At 40.0% G+C, this 15,366-nt stretch overlaps 1 protein-coding gene across 1 annotated transcript; it reads left to right on the forward strand.

Moving 5' to 3' along the window:
- Window positions 1-314: 314 nt before the first annotated feature.
- Window positions 315-4,260, forward strand: LOC132631179 (uncharacterized). The gene is made up of 5 exons (XM_060346778.1): window positions 315-751; window positions 1,415-1,520; window positions 2,042-2,165; window positions 2,526-3,416; window positions 3,677-4,260. Exons 1-5 carry the CDS (start codon window positions 571-573, stop codon window positions 4,082-4,084), a joined length of 1,710 nt encoding a protein of 569 aa, XP_060202761.1. The 5' UTR covers window positions 315-570; the 3' UTR covers window positions 4,085-4,260.
- The last annotated feature ends 11,106 nt before the right edge of the window (window positions 4,261-15,366 follow it).

Genomic DNA, 15,366 nt, shown 5'->3' on the forward strand with positions numbered 1-15,366 from the left:
AAAATTTAAGATTTTAGATTAAAAATATTACAATCTATATAATAATATAATAATTATTGATTGTATATGTAACTAATATTTCAGTATGATATTCATTTTTTTTTTTTTTTGGTAATATTGAATACCGTACCATATACAGAACTTTGCAAATGCATATCCAATACCGTCATATTAAAATCACAGTGTCAAAATGTTCGATCTGAGTATACAGTAAGTCCGTATATACCCAAAAAATGCACAGCCCTGATTGGAAACTCGTTATTTTGGTTACAAGAAGTTAGGAAGGCTTTTTTCCCCCCTTAATGCAAGCCTAAATAAAAAGGGAATTAGGGAATAAAAAGGGAATTAGGGAAGGAGGAAGAAAGGGGAGGGAACACACCGACCCTCTCTCTTACCTGTCTTTGTGTCAGTTTTTTAACTATTCCTAACATCCCTTCTTCTTCTTCTTCTTCTTCTTCTATTCTCCCATTCTCCACCATTCTTCTCTCTCTCTCACTGTTAATTAACTCCAGACAGATCTGTTCTGAGCTTTGCATAATGCTGGTCGAATATACGTAGTGGAAATAATTAATGATGAATCGGAGTTTCAGAGATTCCATGATCAGCAGTGGGAGGAATTTCCCTATCTCATCGCAACACCGACGAGGACTTAGTCTTAACGGAGCTTCTAGAGAGCCTGTTGACGATAACTTGGATCTCTTCTCCAAAAGTCGCCGTAGTGTTTCTGTTGTCTCCTCCGATGAGTCTGACGGTACACACTTTATTCATAAAATTTATATATTTTGAAACTACCTACTATTAGGCTGTTTGCCCACACTTTACTACATGAGCAGGTTGATTTGGCTTCATGTAGTGCTATGATAAATGCAGTATGCCTTATCTTATTATTGGGCGCAATATTATTATATACATAATTACTAGGTTGCCCGCGGATCTCTTTTCTCTATTAGGAGTATTAGTAGCTTTTTACGTCTCCTGATTCTTAGATCTCTAGTGCTACTACCTTCTTGTTTCTTTTATTTACTCTATTTTCTTATGTTGTTGTTGTTACTTTCTTTTATTACCCCTACCTCTAACGTGTCTGCATACACTCTCCCTTCCCAGACCTCACCTCGTGGGATTATACTGGGGATGTTGTTGCTGTTGCACACATAATTACTTCTCAATCGCAACTAGTTGAGATCCCCTGAATATGAATCCTCTGTATGCATCTCCATATACAACTTTGTGAATCCTCTTCCTCTATCTGCAATCTCCTTATACCTGGTTCTGTTCTTTGAGGATCAATTAGTTTGACAAATTTCTACTTGTAAAAATTAGTCTTGACTTTCGCATATTAAGCTCTTAACTATTCTCAATACTTTGCCTTTTATTGATGTATTCTGAAGTTGTTTTGGTTGCTCTATGCCTGCAGTTCCTGTTAAGCTGGGAAGGCTTTCAATTGGATCAGTTAAGCAATTAAAGAGTGGATTAGAGGATCTGCTGGCATCTACTGAAGGAGAGAAACATGATTATGATTGGTAAATCTTTATTTACTTTCTTTATCTGCATCTTTTGAATATCAGATCTAGCCTCTTAATTACCAGAATATATGTTTTCGACTTCGCTCAAATTATGTGGAGAACTACTACAATTTCGGTATTAACTGTTCTTTGTGTTGAATTCATGCTGATTACAAAAGCGAAGACTATCTTTTATCTGTTCTGCTGTGTTCCCTTCTGTTTAAAGAAGATTAGTTTGTGACTAGATCATAACTCGGGTGCTCCAATTATTTTTATTTTTATATTGACTAAGATACGGGGTTTATCATTCGAAATATACCTTTGTTACCCAGCAGTGGCCAAGAGCTGTTGTAGTGTATATCTAATGTACTATCTATTAAGGCCAGTCGTATTTATAATAGCCGCCATGGTCAAATTAAGCTATATTTGCCTGCTCCTTTTTTTAAGTGTTTTGTTTCTCTTTCTGATGTTGAATGAATGAAAAGGAGAAGTTCATTCTTTATTCCTCACCTAAAGTCGTCGTCTTTTCATTTCTATAGGCTCCTCACTCCTCCAGGAACTCCTCTTGTTCCTTCATCAGATGGAAGTGAATCAAAACCAGCTTCAGTGGCTCCAAGAGGCAGCTCATTGGGCAGATCTGCCTCCACTACTAAGGCTTCAAGGGTAAGTCTTCTATGTTTCTGTATTAATCATGTCTTTGGAAGTGTTCAAATTCATATATCTTGTTTCAATGCTCTTTAGACTTGCTTCTCCATGAGTACTTTTCCAATCCTGTTGTCCATCACTATCATTTTCTTTTTGCTTTATGTAATAATTCACAATCATCATTGTTTTAGGTCATCATTGCCTAATATCTTTACTTTTGAAATGTGTTCTTGTATTTATATTATACAATATAGATAGATTCTTTTTTTTTTAACGGGCTTTAGTTAGATGACTATCTAAAATATCAATATCACAAGGTTGTGATCCTCTCCAAAAACCTTGCCATGTAATTGTGCTGATAAAATATTTTGTTTTCAGCTTTCAGTGTCTCATTCAGAGAGCAATACTCCTGCAAGACCAACTCGGAGTAATTCTGTGACTCGACCTTCCATTTCTAGCTCACAGTATAGTACTTGCTCAAATAAATCAGGCTCTATTCTAAACACAAGCTCTGCATCAGTCTCCTCCTATATTAGACCGTCTACGCCAACTAGCCGTTCGTCTTCTTCAACCAGACCTTCCACCCCTACCTCCCGTACAACAGTGTCCAGACCTTCAACTCCGTCGAAAGCCCGCCAAGCCCCAATTACTTCTAGGCCAACCCAGAACTCGAGACCTTCTACTCCAACTTCCCGGCCCCAAATATCAGGGAGCTCAAGTACCCCTGCTGCCCGGTCTACTTCAAGGCCTTCAACGCCTACTCGTCGGGCCATAACACCTTCATTATCTCCAGCATCTAGACCTTCAACTCCAGCAGGGCGCTCTCTCACCAATGGACGACCTGCAGCTTCTGTTTCTCGTCCAAGCTCCCCTAGTCCCCAAGTTCGGCGACCATCACAGCCAATAGTTCCCCCAGATTTTTCACTTGAAACACCACCAAACCTACGCACAACTCTGCCAGATAGACCTCTGTCTGCTGGAAGATCCAGGTCAAATTCTTCTGTCACTACCAAGGGCAATGCAGAAACCCCAAGTGTGGCAAATCCTCGGAGACAGTCATCGCCGATTGTTAGCAGGGGAAGACTAACAGAACCCTCTAGTAGAGGACGAGTGCTTGGTGGTGGGCAGCTAAGTGATATTTCTGATTCCCGCAGGGCTTTACATGTCTCAGAGTTGTCTACAAGGAGGCCTGTAAAGACTGCTACTGACAGTATGGGACTTGGAAGGACAATTTCTAAGAAATCTCTTGATGTGGCAATCAAGCATATGGTAAGTATGGTCTTGCTTCGAGTGGATTCTTTTGTTATAATCACATTAGTATGTTTTCAACATACTAAATCTGTATAGCAAGTTTTAACTGCTGATCTGGTTCAATTAGCTTCTGGTCTGCTTATGGTTGTAGGTGAAGTGATTTCGAAAATTAAGGACTAAATTTTGTGTTCTATTTGATGCTGTATGGGTTTCCTTGAACTGCCAAAGGGCAGAAAAGTTTTGTCGTACTTAACAGTGTGGATATATTGCTGCTGCAGGATATTAGAAACGGCCTTAATGGTGTTCGTCCAATTTCCGGTTCAACCCTCTTTCCTCACAGTATTCGATCCACAAATGGGAAAGGCCAGCCTTCTCATGGTTCTAGTGCGGCATCCTCTATCAATGAGAATGCATCTTACCACTACAATGGTAATCTTCCAGAAAATGGTAATTACCTTAATAGATCATCTGAGAACGGGAGTGAAGAGGCCAAGTCTCAACATTCAGCAAAACTGACAGATATTGATATTTATGAGAGTTCTCGTTACGATGCGCTTCTGCTGAAAGAGGACTTGAAGAACACGAATTGGTTGCACAGTATCGATGACAAGTCGGACCATGAAACCATATTTGATAACGGGTTCGAGTCGCTGCCTGAACCTTTTAGCCCTTTGCAACATTTGTGAAGTGATTTTCCTTTCTGTTATTACTAATTTTTCCTTTTTGAGTTTCTATTTGTTACTAAAATCATTTGTTTGCAAAAGAAGATAAGAAGAGATGGAATGTGGCAAATTAGCCCATCAGGACTGTGAAAGGCAACCTACTATATCTATTTTGTTTCCATTATTATGCACAACCAAAAGGATTTTTTTTTTTATGCCACAAGAAGATGGCGGTTGCCTCAAATTATGGATGCTAGCAGATCTTATCCAGTTGAAATGAAGCCTTGACCACTGTAGTACATTGTCTGGCCCTCATTGATGGCCAACAAGACTTTAGTGTCTGTTATTCTGATTGGGTAGCCAGGAGTGTAAATGGAAACTTATTGCTTATGGAGTAATTCTTAATGTTACCTTGATTTGGTCCTAACAAATAGCTTATTGCTGAGATATTTAATGTTAACTTGATTCTGTCCTTGCAAGCATTTGAATCCAACTCTTCAGCAACCCACGTACTAGTATTTGTACAGTAATCACAACTCTTCAATCCAAGTGGTAAGACAAATAAGTATGAACATGTTCTCTGGTCATATAACTAGACCCGTCCGTTCAATCTTGGGATAATTGCGCAAAAGTACAGCCCACAACACTACATAGCTAAGTTTTTAAGTTTCCAGTCGCATAGCTCAATATATTCTCACAGCAGTGTTTATACGCGTGGTATACAACATTGTACAGGCGGTATACAACATTGTACAAAACTTGACTTTTTTTCTTTTACAACAATGTTTAAAAAATCGATATACAATAGTATACCCAATATACAACATTATACAAAATTATAATCGGTGTTTATATACCCCTATACACAATTATACAATATTATATACTATTAACAAAAAATGACTTCGTCTTCTTCCTTCAGCCTCTTCTGAAATTTAACTCAAATGTAGCTTAAATTTAATCCATATCACTTCAAATTTAAGTTTTGAACTCCTCTTGATGTTAGAATCTAGGGTAACTGTTGGGTTGCACGACCTACTTCCTATCCTATGCAGTCTCCAATTTTTGCATATAGGATGGAACACATTACCCTACCTGTTCTATGCTAATGTCTTTGCAGAATATAAATTGCAGGTAAGTAAAGAACACAAAGATTTTTATGTGGAAACCACCCGACTCACAAAGGCGATAAAAACTACGAGCTACACCTCTGTAGGATTTTCCCCAAACTCCACTACAACATTGAGCCTCTGCAAATTCAAGTTACAATCCCTGTAACATAGGAACTAACTCTAATCCCTATCTTAACAATCTCCCCAGACTGTTAAGCCCACTCCAAGTTATCCCAACTTGAAGTTTACTCTACAACGTTTTGTACTAATTGTTGCTTCTGATAAAGTGGATAAAGTAAAAATCGATAAACAACCTAATACAACTTTCTAGCCTTAAGAATTGTAAAACATAAACTCTATTTGACAACTTCTTCAATCTTCTTCTTGTATTAGGGACGCACACTTGAATTCTTGAATATTCTTGATATATCTTTTGATCGATCAATATTTTAAATTCTATCTTTATGGGTACGCAAACCTTCTTCTTGATAAGACTTGGATATTTATAACATTGAGTGCACAACAGGTCGACAAACACAAAACCTTTTTCGAGTAGGCCCATGAGATGCTAGGGTTTGTGTTGTATTTGGTTTCTTGCCTTGTTGAGTCCGCTTCTTGTCCGTGTAGAAGTCTTACTAATCCCAACAAATATGGAAAGGAAATCTGCATACTTGACCACCAAGTATTTACCATAAAACTGCAAATCCTAGTTGTTGTAGGACTTGCGCTAGAACATGTTCACGAACCTGTTTCATCCACATAGTTCATCTGCCTCTAAATCTTTGCACTGCATGAGATGGAACATGTTCACAAATCTGTTTCATCATCCCCTTCTTGTTCATTCCTGTGACTCTATCTTGAGCCTGCTTTTATAATGGATGATCGAACATGTTGACAGACCTGTTTCATGCATCATGCTCTTCACTCTGTGTCTGTATTCTTTTTCATTGAGATGTATTCTTTGCTTGAATAAATCATGTCCTCAGCCTTGTCTCACTCTGTGACTCTAATTATGTTTTGGCTCTGTGTTGGAACATGTTTGCAGACTTGGTTCATATGCTTTGTCTGCAACACTCTTTTCTTGAACAAAATACTTCTGAGTCATCTTCACCATTTATCATCATGATGTCCTCTGATTCGGTCATGCCTTGCACCTTCATCTCCTTTGTTCTGCATCTGTCTTGTGATTGATTCTGTGTTTTCATTTTTCTATGCTACTTTGCAATGCAACATGTCTGTGGACCTGTTCTAACCATTTTTGTACTGCATGCTTTTTCGGGCCTTTTACATCTTTGGAACCTCTGCTTCATTATCAACTGTCTAGCTTTGTTCAATTACCTTGTCACATGTATCTAGACCTAGTTTATATGCATTGTAGGTTCACTTTGTCAATCATCAAAACATCACACATGGCTATATGCCAACAAATTCCCCCCTTTTGATTATGACAAACCCTGTTCTCTTTACATCATGTACAACCTGTTCCAACAAATCTCATAGTCCAGTGTTTCTTAAGGTAAATCATGTTAGCATGAGTCAAAAACATGTATGCACATAGTTAATTAATCTTCCCCCTTTTGGCATCATTAAAAAGTTAATCTCAGAGACAAATAAGTAGCTTTCAGTATCAAACGCAAGGCCACAAGGGCTACCACATATGCACAATTTAACAGAATCATTTTTTACCAATTAAGTTCATATTAAAGATATTCAAGACACACAAATAAGGACTGATTTCACAGATACATAGCTGTTTTTCATTACACTTTGTAAAGTATAATTTCAATCCCTTGGTCGCAACTGTATAGACAGATCAATTTTGAAACTTAGAACTTAGACAAACTAGAATACAATTTTTTATTTTTATTTTGAGGAAACACTTTAAAGAACCTGGTCACTTTTCTAGGGACTGTGACCAGGGTAGATCCTACATTCTAAGTCTATTGACTGAAGAATCCTAAGGTGAGCTGATGGCAGTGTCCTTGAAAAAGAGGGGAGGCATCTTATTTAAGTTGGATAGCTCCTTCAAGAACCATCATCTTTTTCCGATTATTTTTTCCCATACTAAATTTGACCCTGACTGCTTTTCAACCCAGAGTGCCGAGGCTTACTGTCAACTTCCTTGGCCTTCCCTCAGATCCACCATTTTTTTCCACCGATTTTGCCCTTGAGGAACTTCTTTTCTTTCCTTGATAGTGGAGGGTTCTTCTCTGTTTTCTCCTTCCTTATTTTTTCCACGAACCCTTATACCTACTTCACTTGTTTTTCCTAACAGGCCTCCGATATTAGCTTGGATTGAACTTGTAATGTCTAGTAACTCATTTTCTTGAAGAGTTGTTGTGACACTGATTCCTTTTGTATTAACCCTGTTTTAGGTTCTTTAGAAATTTCCCCCTTTCTATAAGCTCCGACCATTTTTCTTTCCCTTTTTATCTTTTCAGATGAGTACATTCGTATAGGAGGAATAGTGAGATGGAGTGTGAGGTCAGGTTTGGTTGAGTCAGAAAGATACATGGTGAACCTAGGGTTATCGGAGAAGGCGGAGGAGAAAGGCATTTTTATTTTCTCGGATTTGGTGTTGTGATGAAGGAGAGAGTTGATTGAATAAGATTTTGAGAATTTGTGGATGGTTTAAGGTAGGTGAGGAGACAAGGTAGGTGGTGTGAACAGAGGAGGTGAAAAGTCATTTTGGAAAGCGTATTAATTTGATTGTTGTTGTTTTCAAGAGGGGTCATCATGACTCTTTTTCTCTTTTCTCAAAGCACTTTTAATATTGGCTAGGTTCTTGACGAGGTAGGTAGAACAAGTTGTCCAAGTTGTTTCATGATCTAAATGTACAATTAATTGAAAGGGAAGGAATACATACCTGAAGGGAACCTGTTCTCATTTCCTGTTTCATTTGTCTTAAGGGATTTGATATTTCTTTTGGTGGTCTCAGATCCTCTCCTTGTGCTATCTGGATGAGTCCTATTTCTCATTGTCCATACTCTAGGCACATATGGGGAATTTCTTTCTATTCCTATTCGATTTGTGTTCCCCATTTACAGCTCTTCTGTCATATGCCTTCAATTTCCTCTCTGTATGCCTTATACTCGCTGCACTTTCTTCTAGGGTGTCCAGTTTTACCACAAAGAGTGCACAATTCTCCTGCTGTAGATTCCCTTCTTGCATGTTCCTTGTTGTACCCTAGACTAGTGGTTGCATTACGTGTTTTACTCGTAAGATTTGAGAGCATCTGTGATGATTGTGTCAAGCGACAGACTCTTTTTGAGATCTTTTCTCATTCTTTCTAAGTCAAGGCACAATTTTTTGGATTTTTCCCTCTCAGAATACACCTCATTTTTCATGCTTCTGCACTCAGCTTCAACCTTTAATTGTTCCTTGCTTATTACAGATTTTCCAGTTGTTATCTCTTTTTGCTTCTGGATTTCTGTCGTAAGAGACGAGACCAAGGTATTATGTTGACTGACTTGTTCTTTTAGTGAGTGGATCTCCGTTTCAACTTTTATTTTACTAGTCTCTAACTCAATAGATTTGTGCGTCAGGCTCGTGTAGGCATTGAGTAGTTGAACCCTTTTTGTGATCATATCTTGATATTTGTTACACCTCGGAAAAAGTCCCCGTACATGTACAAGGAATAGAACGACAAGGGTATGAGTGTGGGGTGTTTTACTAAGCAAGGGGTGATGATTCGTGAAATTTTTGGAAATGAAAAGGTTATGGAATTTTATTCAGCACAGTGGTCGTGAAGTGGTATACGGCCCGTAAAGTGATTTACGGACCGTATACCACCATCGTCCTCCAGCCTTTCAAGTTTCAACTTTCTGTTAAGTGGTGAAATGCTTAAAATACGACTTGGAATACGGCCACGTAAACTGGTTTACGGACCGTAAACCTCGATCGTAAACTGCAATATTCTTCAGCCAACTTCTCTGTTTTGGACATGCTTAAATACGACTTGGAATACGGCCCGTAAACTGGTTTACGGACCGTAAACCTCGATCGTAAACTGCAATATTCTTCAGCCAACTTCTCTGTTTTGGACATGCTTAAATACGACCAGGGAGGACGGCTCGTAAACCAGTTTACGGCTCGTGAACTGTGGTTTACGACCACTGTTCAGCCCGACTGGAATTCATTAAAGACCAGATTTTGAATTAATAAAGGGGACCAAGGCTTCATTTTATTTCATTTTGCATCTACACCATTCAAGAACACTCTAGAAGCTCTCCAAATATTCATCCACAAAATTCAAGAGATCAAAGGGGAACCAAGATCATCAACATCTAATTCATGAAAGCAAGTGCATGAGACTCTATTGGAAGTCATCTTCTTCAAGAAATCTCAAAAAGGGTTGAAATAGGGTTTTGGTATAAAAAGAGTATTGTTGCTCAAGGCTTGTTCTACCATCATCCAAGGTATGTTTCATGACTATACCATATGGTTCAAGGTATTGGAAGGCTTAGATACTTGAAATGTATAAGAACATAGAAAATAGGCCTTGTATGGGCAAATAGTGGCACAATTGAATAGTAGTTGAATGGAGTCATGAATGTTGATAAGCTACGGTTGTGAATATGTTATAAATAACGTCTAGACCATGAAATAAGTATTATATACGAGAAAACGTGATAACGAGCTATAACCATGGATGTGGAGAAATTGGAGGAAAATTGTAGATTTTTCTTAAAGTGTACAAGTGATGATTGTTGAAAGTAATATTGTGAGTGTCGTTACGAATGTATGAGAGTGGAAATGAAACATGGGGAAAGTATTAGAAATGAAGGGAGTGCTACCCAATTTTCCTTAGAAATGGCAGTCCGTTCTTGTAATTACTTAGCTAACGACGACATGAATTCTCTTGAAGGTATACGAGTGCATTAAGGGAGAACGAGCAAGCAATAAGAATTGTAAGCTTCGAAGGTATGTGAGGCTATTCCCTTTCTTTCAAAGGCATGATCCCTAGCTTACGATTTCATAAATGCTCCCATCTTTTCCTTGCTATCAAAGGTTAAATAATCTAAGATTTCGAAGCACGATTTCCTTCTTGATATTTCATAAATGTTTTCCAAAGTACTCCTATTTTCCAAACCAAAGGTTGCGATTATGTGAGCGTTATGATAACGACCGTGGATATTGTTTTCAATAACAATGATGATGTCAAAAGTGAAAGTATCATTATGCTGACCATGATGAGAGCAAATCTTATGTTTAAAAGTTTCAAGTTTACGATTTCAAGGACTATATGAGAACGTTGAGCTATTTACTGATTTCTCAATTTATTCATGGATGGTGACTTTATTTCTAAATCTTCCAAAGTATATGAATGGATGCCTTATGAAGTTCATCATTTTATTCTATGCTTTCTTTTAATTCTATTCTTCATTGATGGTCTCGCCTTATAATAATTGCTCCTTCAAGGCGAGACAAAGCGACAATGATTACTCCATAACACAATCGGAGGCTTTCGACCTTACGTCACTCCAACGTACTTACAGCTTTTCCTTGGGCTCTCCAGCATGCCATGTATATTATGTATGTATATATATATGATATGAAAATGTTTTCAGGGGAAAGGGGGAAAGGTGAGGCGCTATAGACGCATAACTACTTGTACAGCTGGCATATCATGATTCCATCCCGGACGCGGGATATATGGGTTATGGATCGGGTCGTACGTTCCTTGGCACTAACTTATTATATTTATGGATCGGGCCGTACGTTCCTCGGCACTAACATATGATGACATATGGATCGGGCTGCGCGTTCCGCAGCAATTTACTATATGATGCTTTATGAGTATGCATGCATGGATCCGCCTTAAGAGGCAAGCAGTTATCGATTATCTCCTTGTACTTACTTTATTTTCTTATTCTTACTTTATTTCTTGAGGTATGCCTTACATACTCAGTACAATGTTCGTACTGACATCTTTTTCTTTGGATGCTGTGTTCATGCCCACAGGTAGACGGGAAAGCGGTCCAGACTGATAGGAGTCACTAGCCGATCTGAAGAGCACTCCATCTTCCGGAGGTGCTAGTTGGTTGTTCCTTTTGTGTATAAATTTGTATGTCACTCAATAGAGGCTCATAGATGCTCGATGTGGGTTGTGTGGTTCCACAACATGGGTAGTACGCATGTGTATAAGTATATTGAAATATGTTTTTGTATCAACGCGTTATATTTTTGTAATGAAAAACAAATCCTCTTTTTAAAGTTAACCGGTAATAAATGAATGATTGTTAAATGGGTTAGGTAAATGATAGTACGAGCGGTGCTCGGTGGTTAGTCCCGGGTACCGGTCGCGGCCCCTAGCCGGGTCGTGACAGAAGTGGTATCAGAGCAGTTCGTCCTAGGAAGTGTCTACGAACCGTGTCTGGTAGAGTCTTGTTTATCGGTGTGTTGTGCACCACATCTATAAACAGGAGGCTACCGGGCATTTAGGAAACATGACCATCTTTCTTCTTGATAGATCGTGCGATAGAGCTGTGTTATAAGACTATCTCTCCCCTAACGGTGCGTTGTCATTTCAGCAGAACCGATGAAGGGAAAAGCTACGACGACCCAGAAGGGCAAGATGGTGGTTGAAGTAGGGCTTGATCGAGAGCCGTCTACGGATATGGAGGAGGGCGAACCCCAGAATAACGCCGCACTTCAATTTTCCCATACCTCGCCCACTTTTAAGGACCAGAGGGAAGCCTCGGTCTTAGCTCCAGTACCCCCTGTTCCTTCACAAGATACCGCGGGCCAAGAGATGAGACAGGCCATTCTTTTACTGACTCAATTGGTAGCCGCTCAGACTCAGCGGCAGAATGCGAGTCACGATGACAGGGGTTGGAGAAAGGGAGCTAATTCCTTTGGGTCTGACCGTGAGATTAGAGATACACCTCCACAGTTTCCCAGACCCAGATTTGATGGACCTGCGTATTCAAGGTCATCCCAGAGTCTCAGAGTTTCTCGTTCTCGGGTTCAGGGTGATTCCGGTCAGAAGAGGTCACCAGTACCACGATGTATTCAGTGTCGCAGGTTACATTGGGGACCGTGTCACCGGGGCTCAGATGTTTGTTATGCCTGTGCTAGGCCAGGCCATTTAAAGCGAAATTGTCCATCGCTACGCGGTAAAAGTGAGGTTCGGACTACGGGAATGGTAACGGGCTCTTCATCATCGACACACCCTCCAAGGTCAGGGCCACAGGGGCTAGTAAGCAGTGGTAGAGACCGAAGAACGCCTAGTCCAAGCGGGTCCCAGCATCATACCCAGGCGTTAGCTGAACGACGGGATCCTGAGTCTTCCCCTGATATTACTCCAGGTATTTTGTTAGCACCCTTTTATGATTAATGCGAACACATGTGCAGGTAATCCATATGGTAAATCCTATATGACTGACTAAAAAGGATAACAGGTTAAGTATGCCTACTTCGTGAGGCTATCCTATATTATGAGCACGTAACGGGGACTGTAATGTAAAGTATAACGAGGAAACGCCTAAGGGCATGTTAAGATTTATATGAATGCAAGCGTGAAACCGGCAAGCGAACCAGGGAACAGTAAATGAGAAAGCTTGAAGGACCTTGAGAGGGAAAACTCAGCGCAGGAATTCTTCAACGATCGAGACTATCGACAGAAAAAGGGGGAAGTCAAAGGGAATCAAAGTGAAGGGACATAGCAGAGTAGCAGAAGTCATACTTGGCATAATTAAGGGTATGGATGATATCTCTAGTGGGTGTAAAAGATTAAGACTACGGTAAGGATAAATAATGAAAGTAGGATAATTAGTAGGAGGAAGGTCGACGCGATAGGAGCGAGATGGGGGAGGATCAGGACGGATAGAATTAGTTCAGGCAGCAAGGGACGGATTGACACAGGTGGTGTATCCTAAAGAACAAAGCGGTACTCAGTTAAGAATATGGTCCCTCATGCGAAGAGTCAAGGATCGATTATTAAGTGGGAGGAGATAAGATAGCAAAGAGGAAATGTACAAAGTACGAGTGCCTAAAGAATAGTGGCGTGGTAGTTAAAGGAGAACATATCTCCTACAAATATCCCATACCAAGTTAGAACGAGTGAAGTGAATGAGGTAAAGAGTTGAAGAGGAAAGGATGATCATGAGTTGTGGGTCTACTGTACGACGATGAAGCGATGAAGTAGAGTGATAACTAATAATGATAGTGGTACAATGCGGAGATGAAATCGGTTCTAAGCGCAAACAAGAGTAAGAGAATAAGGAGGCATGGGGCGTATTAGCAGCGTAAGAGACCTAGGTCCTAGAGAAACGAAGGTGGCGTTATGAACAAATTTTGAGTGCCAGAGAAGAGGGAAGTGACACTAGATGGGTGGCATGGATGGCTAGACCTACTATTAATGTAAGCGTCCCTATGGGGCAGGAAGTTGTTAAGAGGAGCGGGTGTAGATATAGACTCATAACTATTGGATGGGCTAGGTAAAATACATTTTTGTTCGGGTCGCTATATCGGGCGCGTTATTTGGTTACAAGACTGTAAGGTGAGTACGCTAAGACTTCACACATAAATTGCTATAGCCGTAGATTATGGGGAACGGTATGAGTAAGATGTAGTGTGGACAGAAGTACGTGAATTTAAGATTTACAGGTACGAGTAAAACCCTTAAAAGGGGGGGGGGGGAGCGAAGAGAGAAGATACCAGAGTGAAGGTTGAAGTGACGAACCCTACGGGAGTGTATTCACTAAAAGCGGTAGAATAAGGAGACGCAAAAGCAAGAAGAAGGGGGAAGAAGAAGAGCTGTGGGTCGGCAAAGATGGAAAAACACTGGTGACGGGCAGAGGTGGACTCACAATTCTCTAAGATTATACCACCTCATCGTCCCTCCAAATTATAAATCTCAGCTGAATTTGTAGCGAAGTATAAGGCCGATTTGTGAGACGTTGTGTCCCATAAGGTCCCAAGTGGCGCAAAACGAGGAACAAAATTGCGAAACTCTGATTGCACGACATGGTTGGAGTAGAGTTGGGATCAGTTTAGGGAGTACTAATTTGTTACTATTACTCTTCCAGCAGAATGGAAACTCTCGTTTCTCTGTCCTTATATTGATTTAATGACTTCCGGGATTGAATACTCTTTTAGCCTAAATAAAAATATAACCCCGGAGAATGTTGTGAATATAGTGGGTGACGGTAGCCCCAAGAATAAGGCATGCAGGCCTGAGACACAGAATAATTCACGATATTAACATGGGTCTTATTGTAAAGTTACCCCGTTCCCGAGGTAAGGGCGTTAGCAAAAAGGGCATTGAGAAGGATATTGACACTTAGATGAATATGACCGTGGATACGGCATACAGATGAATACGACTATGAATGCGAAGATAGACATGAATGCAGGTATACGGATGGATGGGTACGAATGAGAAACGCGCAAAAAGGAGTATGTAATTCGTAGATGTTTACGCGTCGCCAATGAGACCAAGTGAACACTTAGGAGAAGAGTAAGAGGTAAAGTAAGGGAGAGAGAGTCATGATGCCCGGGGTAAGTTAAAGGAGGGTATGTGGTAAACGGAACTGAAATGTCGAGTTGGAATTGCTGTGAGAGACAAAGGGAATAATTGCTTGGGGCATAGTATAAGTACAGGTTACCTACTCACTATAGAAGCCCGAGGATATGACAACCTACGAGAGAGATAGAATCACGGAACAAAGAGGGAGTTAGGTTCCGATGCATTAGATCCTATAAGATCGTATGCAACAAGCAAGGTAGCTTATAAATATGTTAGAACTACCACTAGGAGCATGTCAATAAAATGATGCCCAAATGACAAGAAAGTTGATGTATGAGAAAGTACCCCTTGCCACATTAGATAGGTAAGTGCGAGGACTTCGAAAAAGGAGGTGGCTTAAATCAGAGTTTGGTGGCAAAAGCAATACTCGGGGAGAAATACTAGGGAAGCCAGAGTGAATGCGGAAGCCAAGTATCAGCACCTAGGCGAATTTCCAGGAAGAGTTCATGATGGTATGTATGTTTTAATTTTATGTTTTTGGTCGTGTGTGGCCATAAATGTGTTAATATTGTAATATGGCCATGTGAGGCGAAGATATTGTGGGTTGTTGTAATGGAAAGGTAGTGTCAAAATTACAAAGGAAACTCTGACCAATTTTCTTAGAATCCCCGCTGAGTTAACATTCGAGGACGAATGTTCCAAAAGGGGGGAAGAATGTTACA

Source organism: Lycium barbarum, chromosome 3, assembly GCF_019175385.1.
Source record: "Lycium barbarum isolate Lr01 chromosome 3, ASM1917538v2, whole genome shotgun sequence".
Classification (NCBI taxonomy): Eukaryota; Viridiplantae; Streptophyta; class Magnoliopsida; order Solanales; family Solanaceae; genus Lycium; species Lycium barbarum.

Coding starts and splice junctions, on each gene's coding strand:
- LOC132631179 (XM_060346778.1), top strand. CDS start 571: ATGATGAATCGGAGTTTCAGAGATTCCATGATCAGCAGTGGGAGGAAT. Junction 2,166..2,525: donor CCACTACTAAGGCTTCAAGG/GTAAGTCTTCTA, acceptor TTTTGTTTTCAG/CTTTCAGTGTCTCATTCAGA. Junction 3,417..3,676: donor ATGTGGCAATCAAGCATATG/GTAAGTATGGTC, acceptor TTGCTGCTGCAG/GATATTAGAAACGGCCTTAA.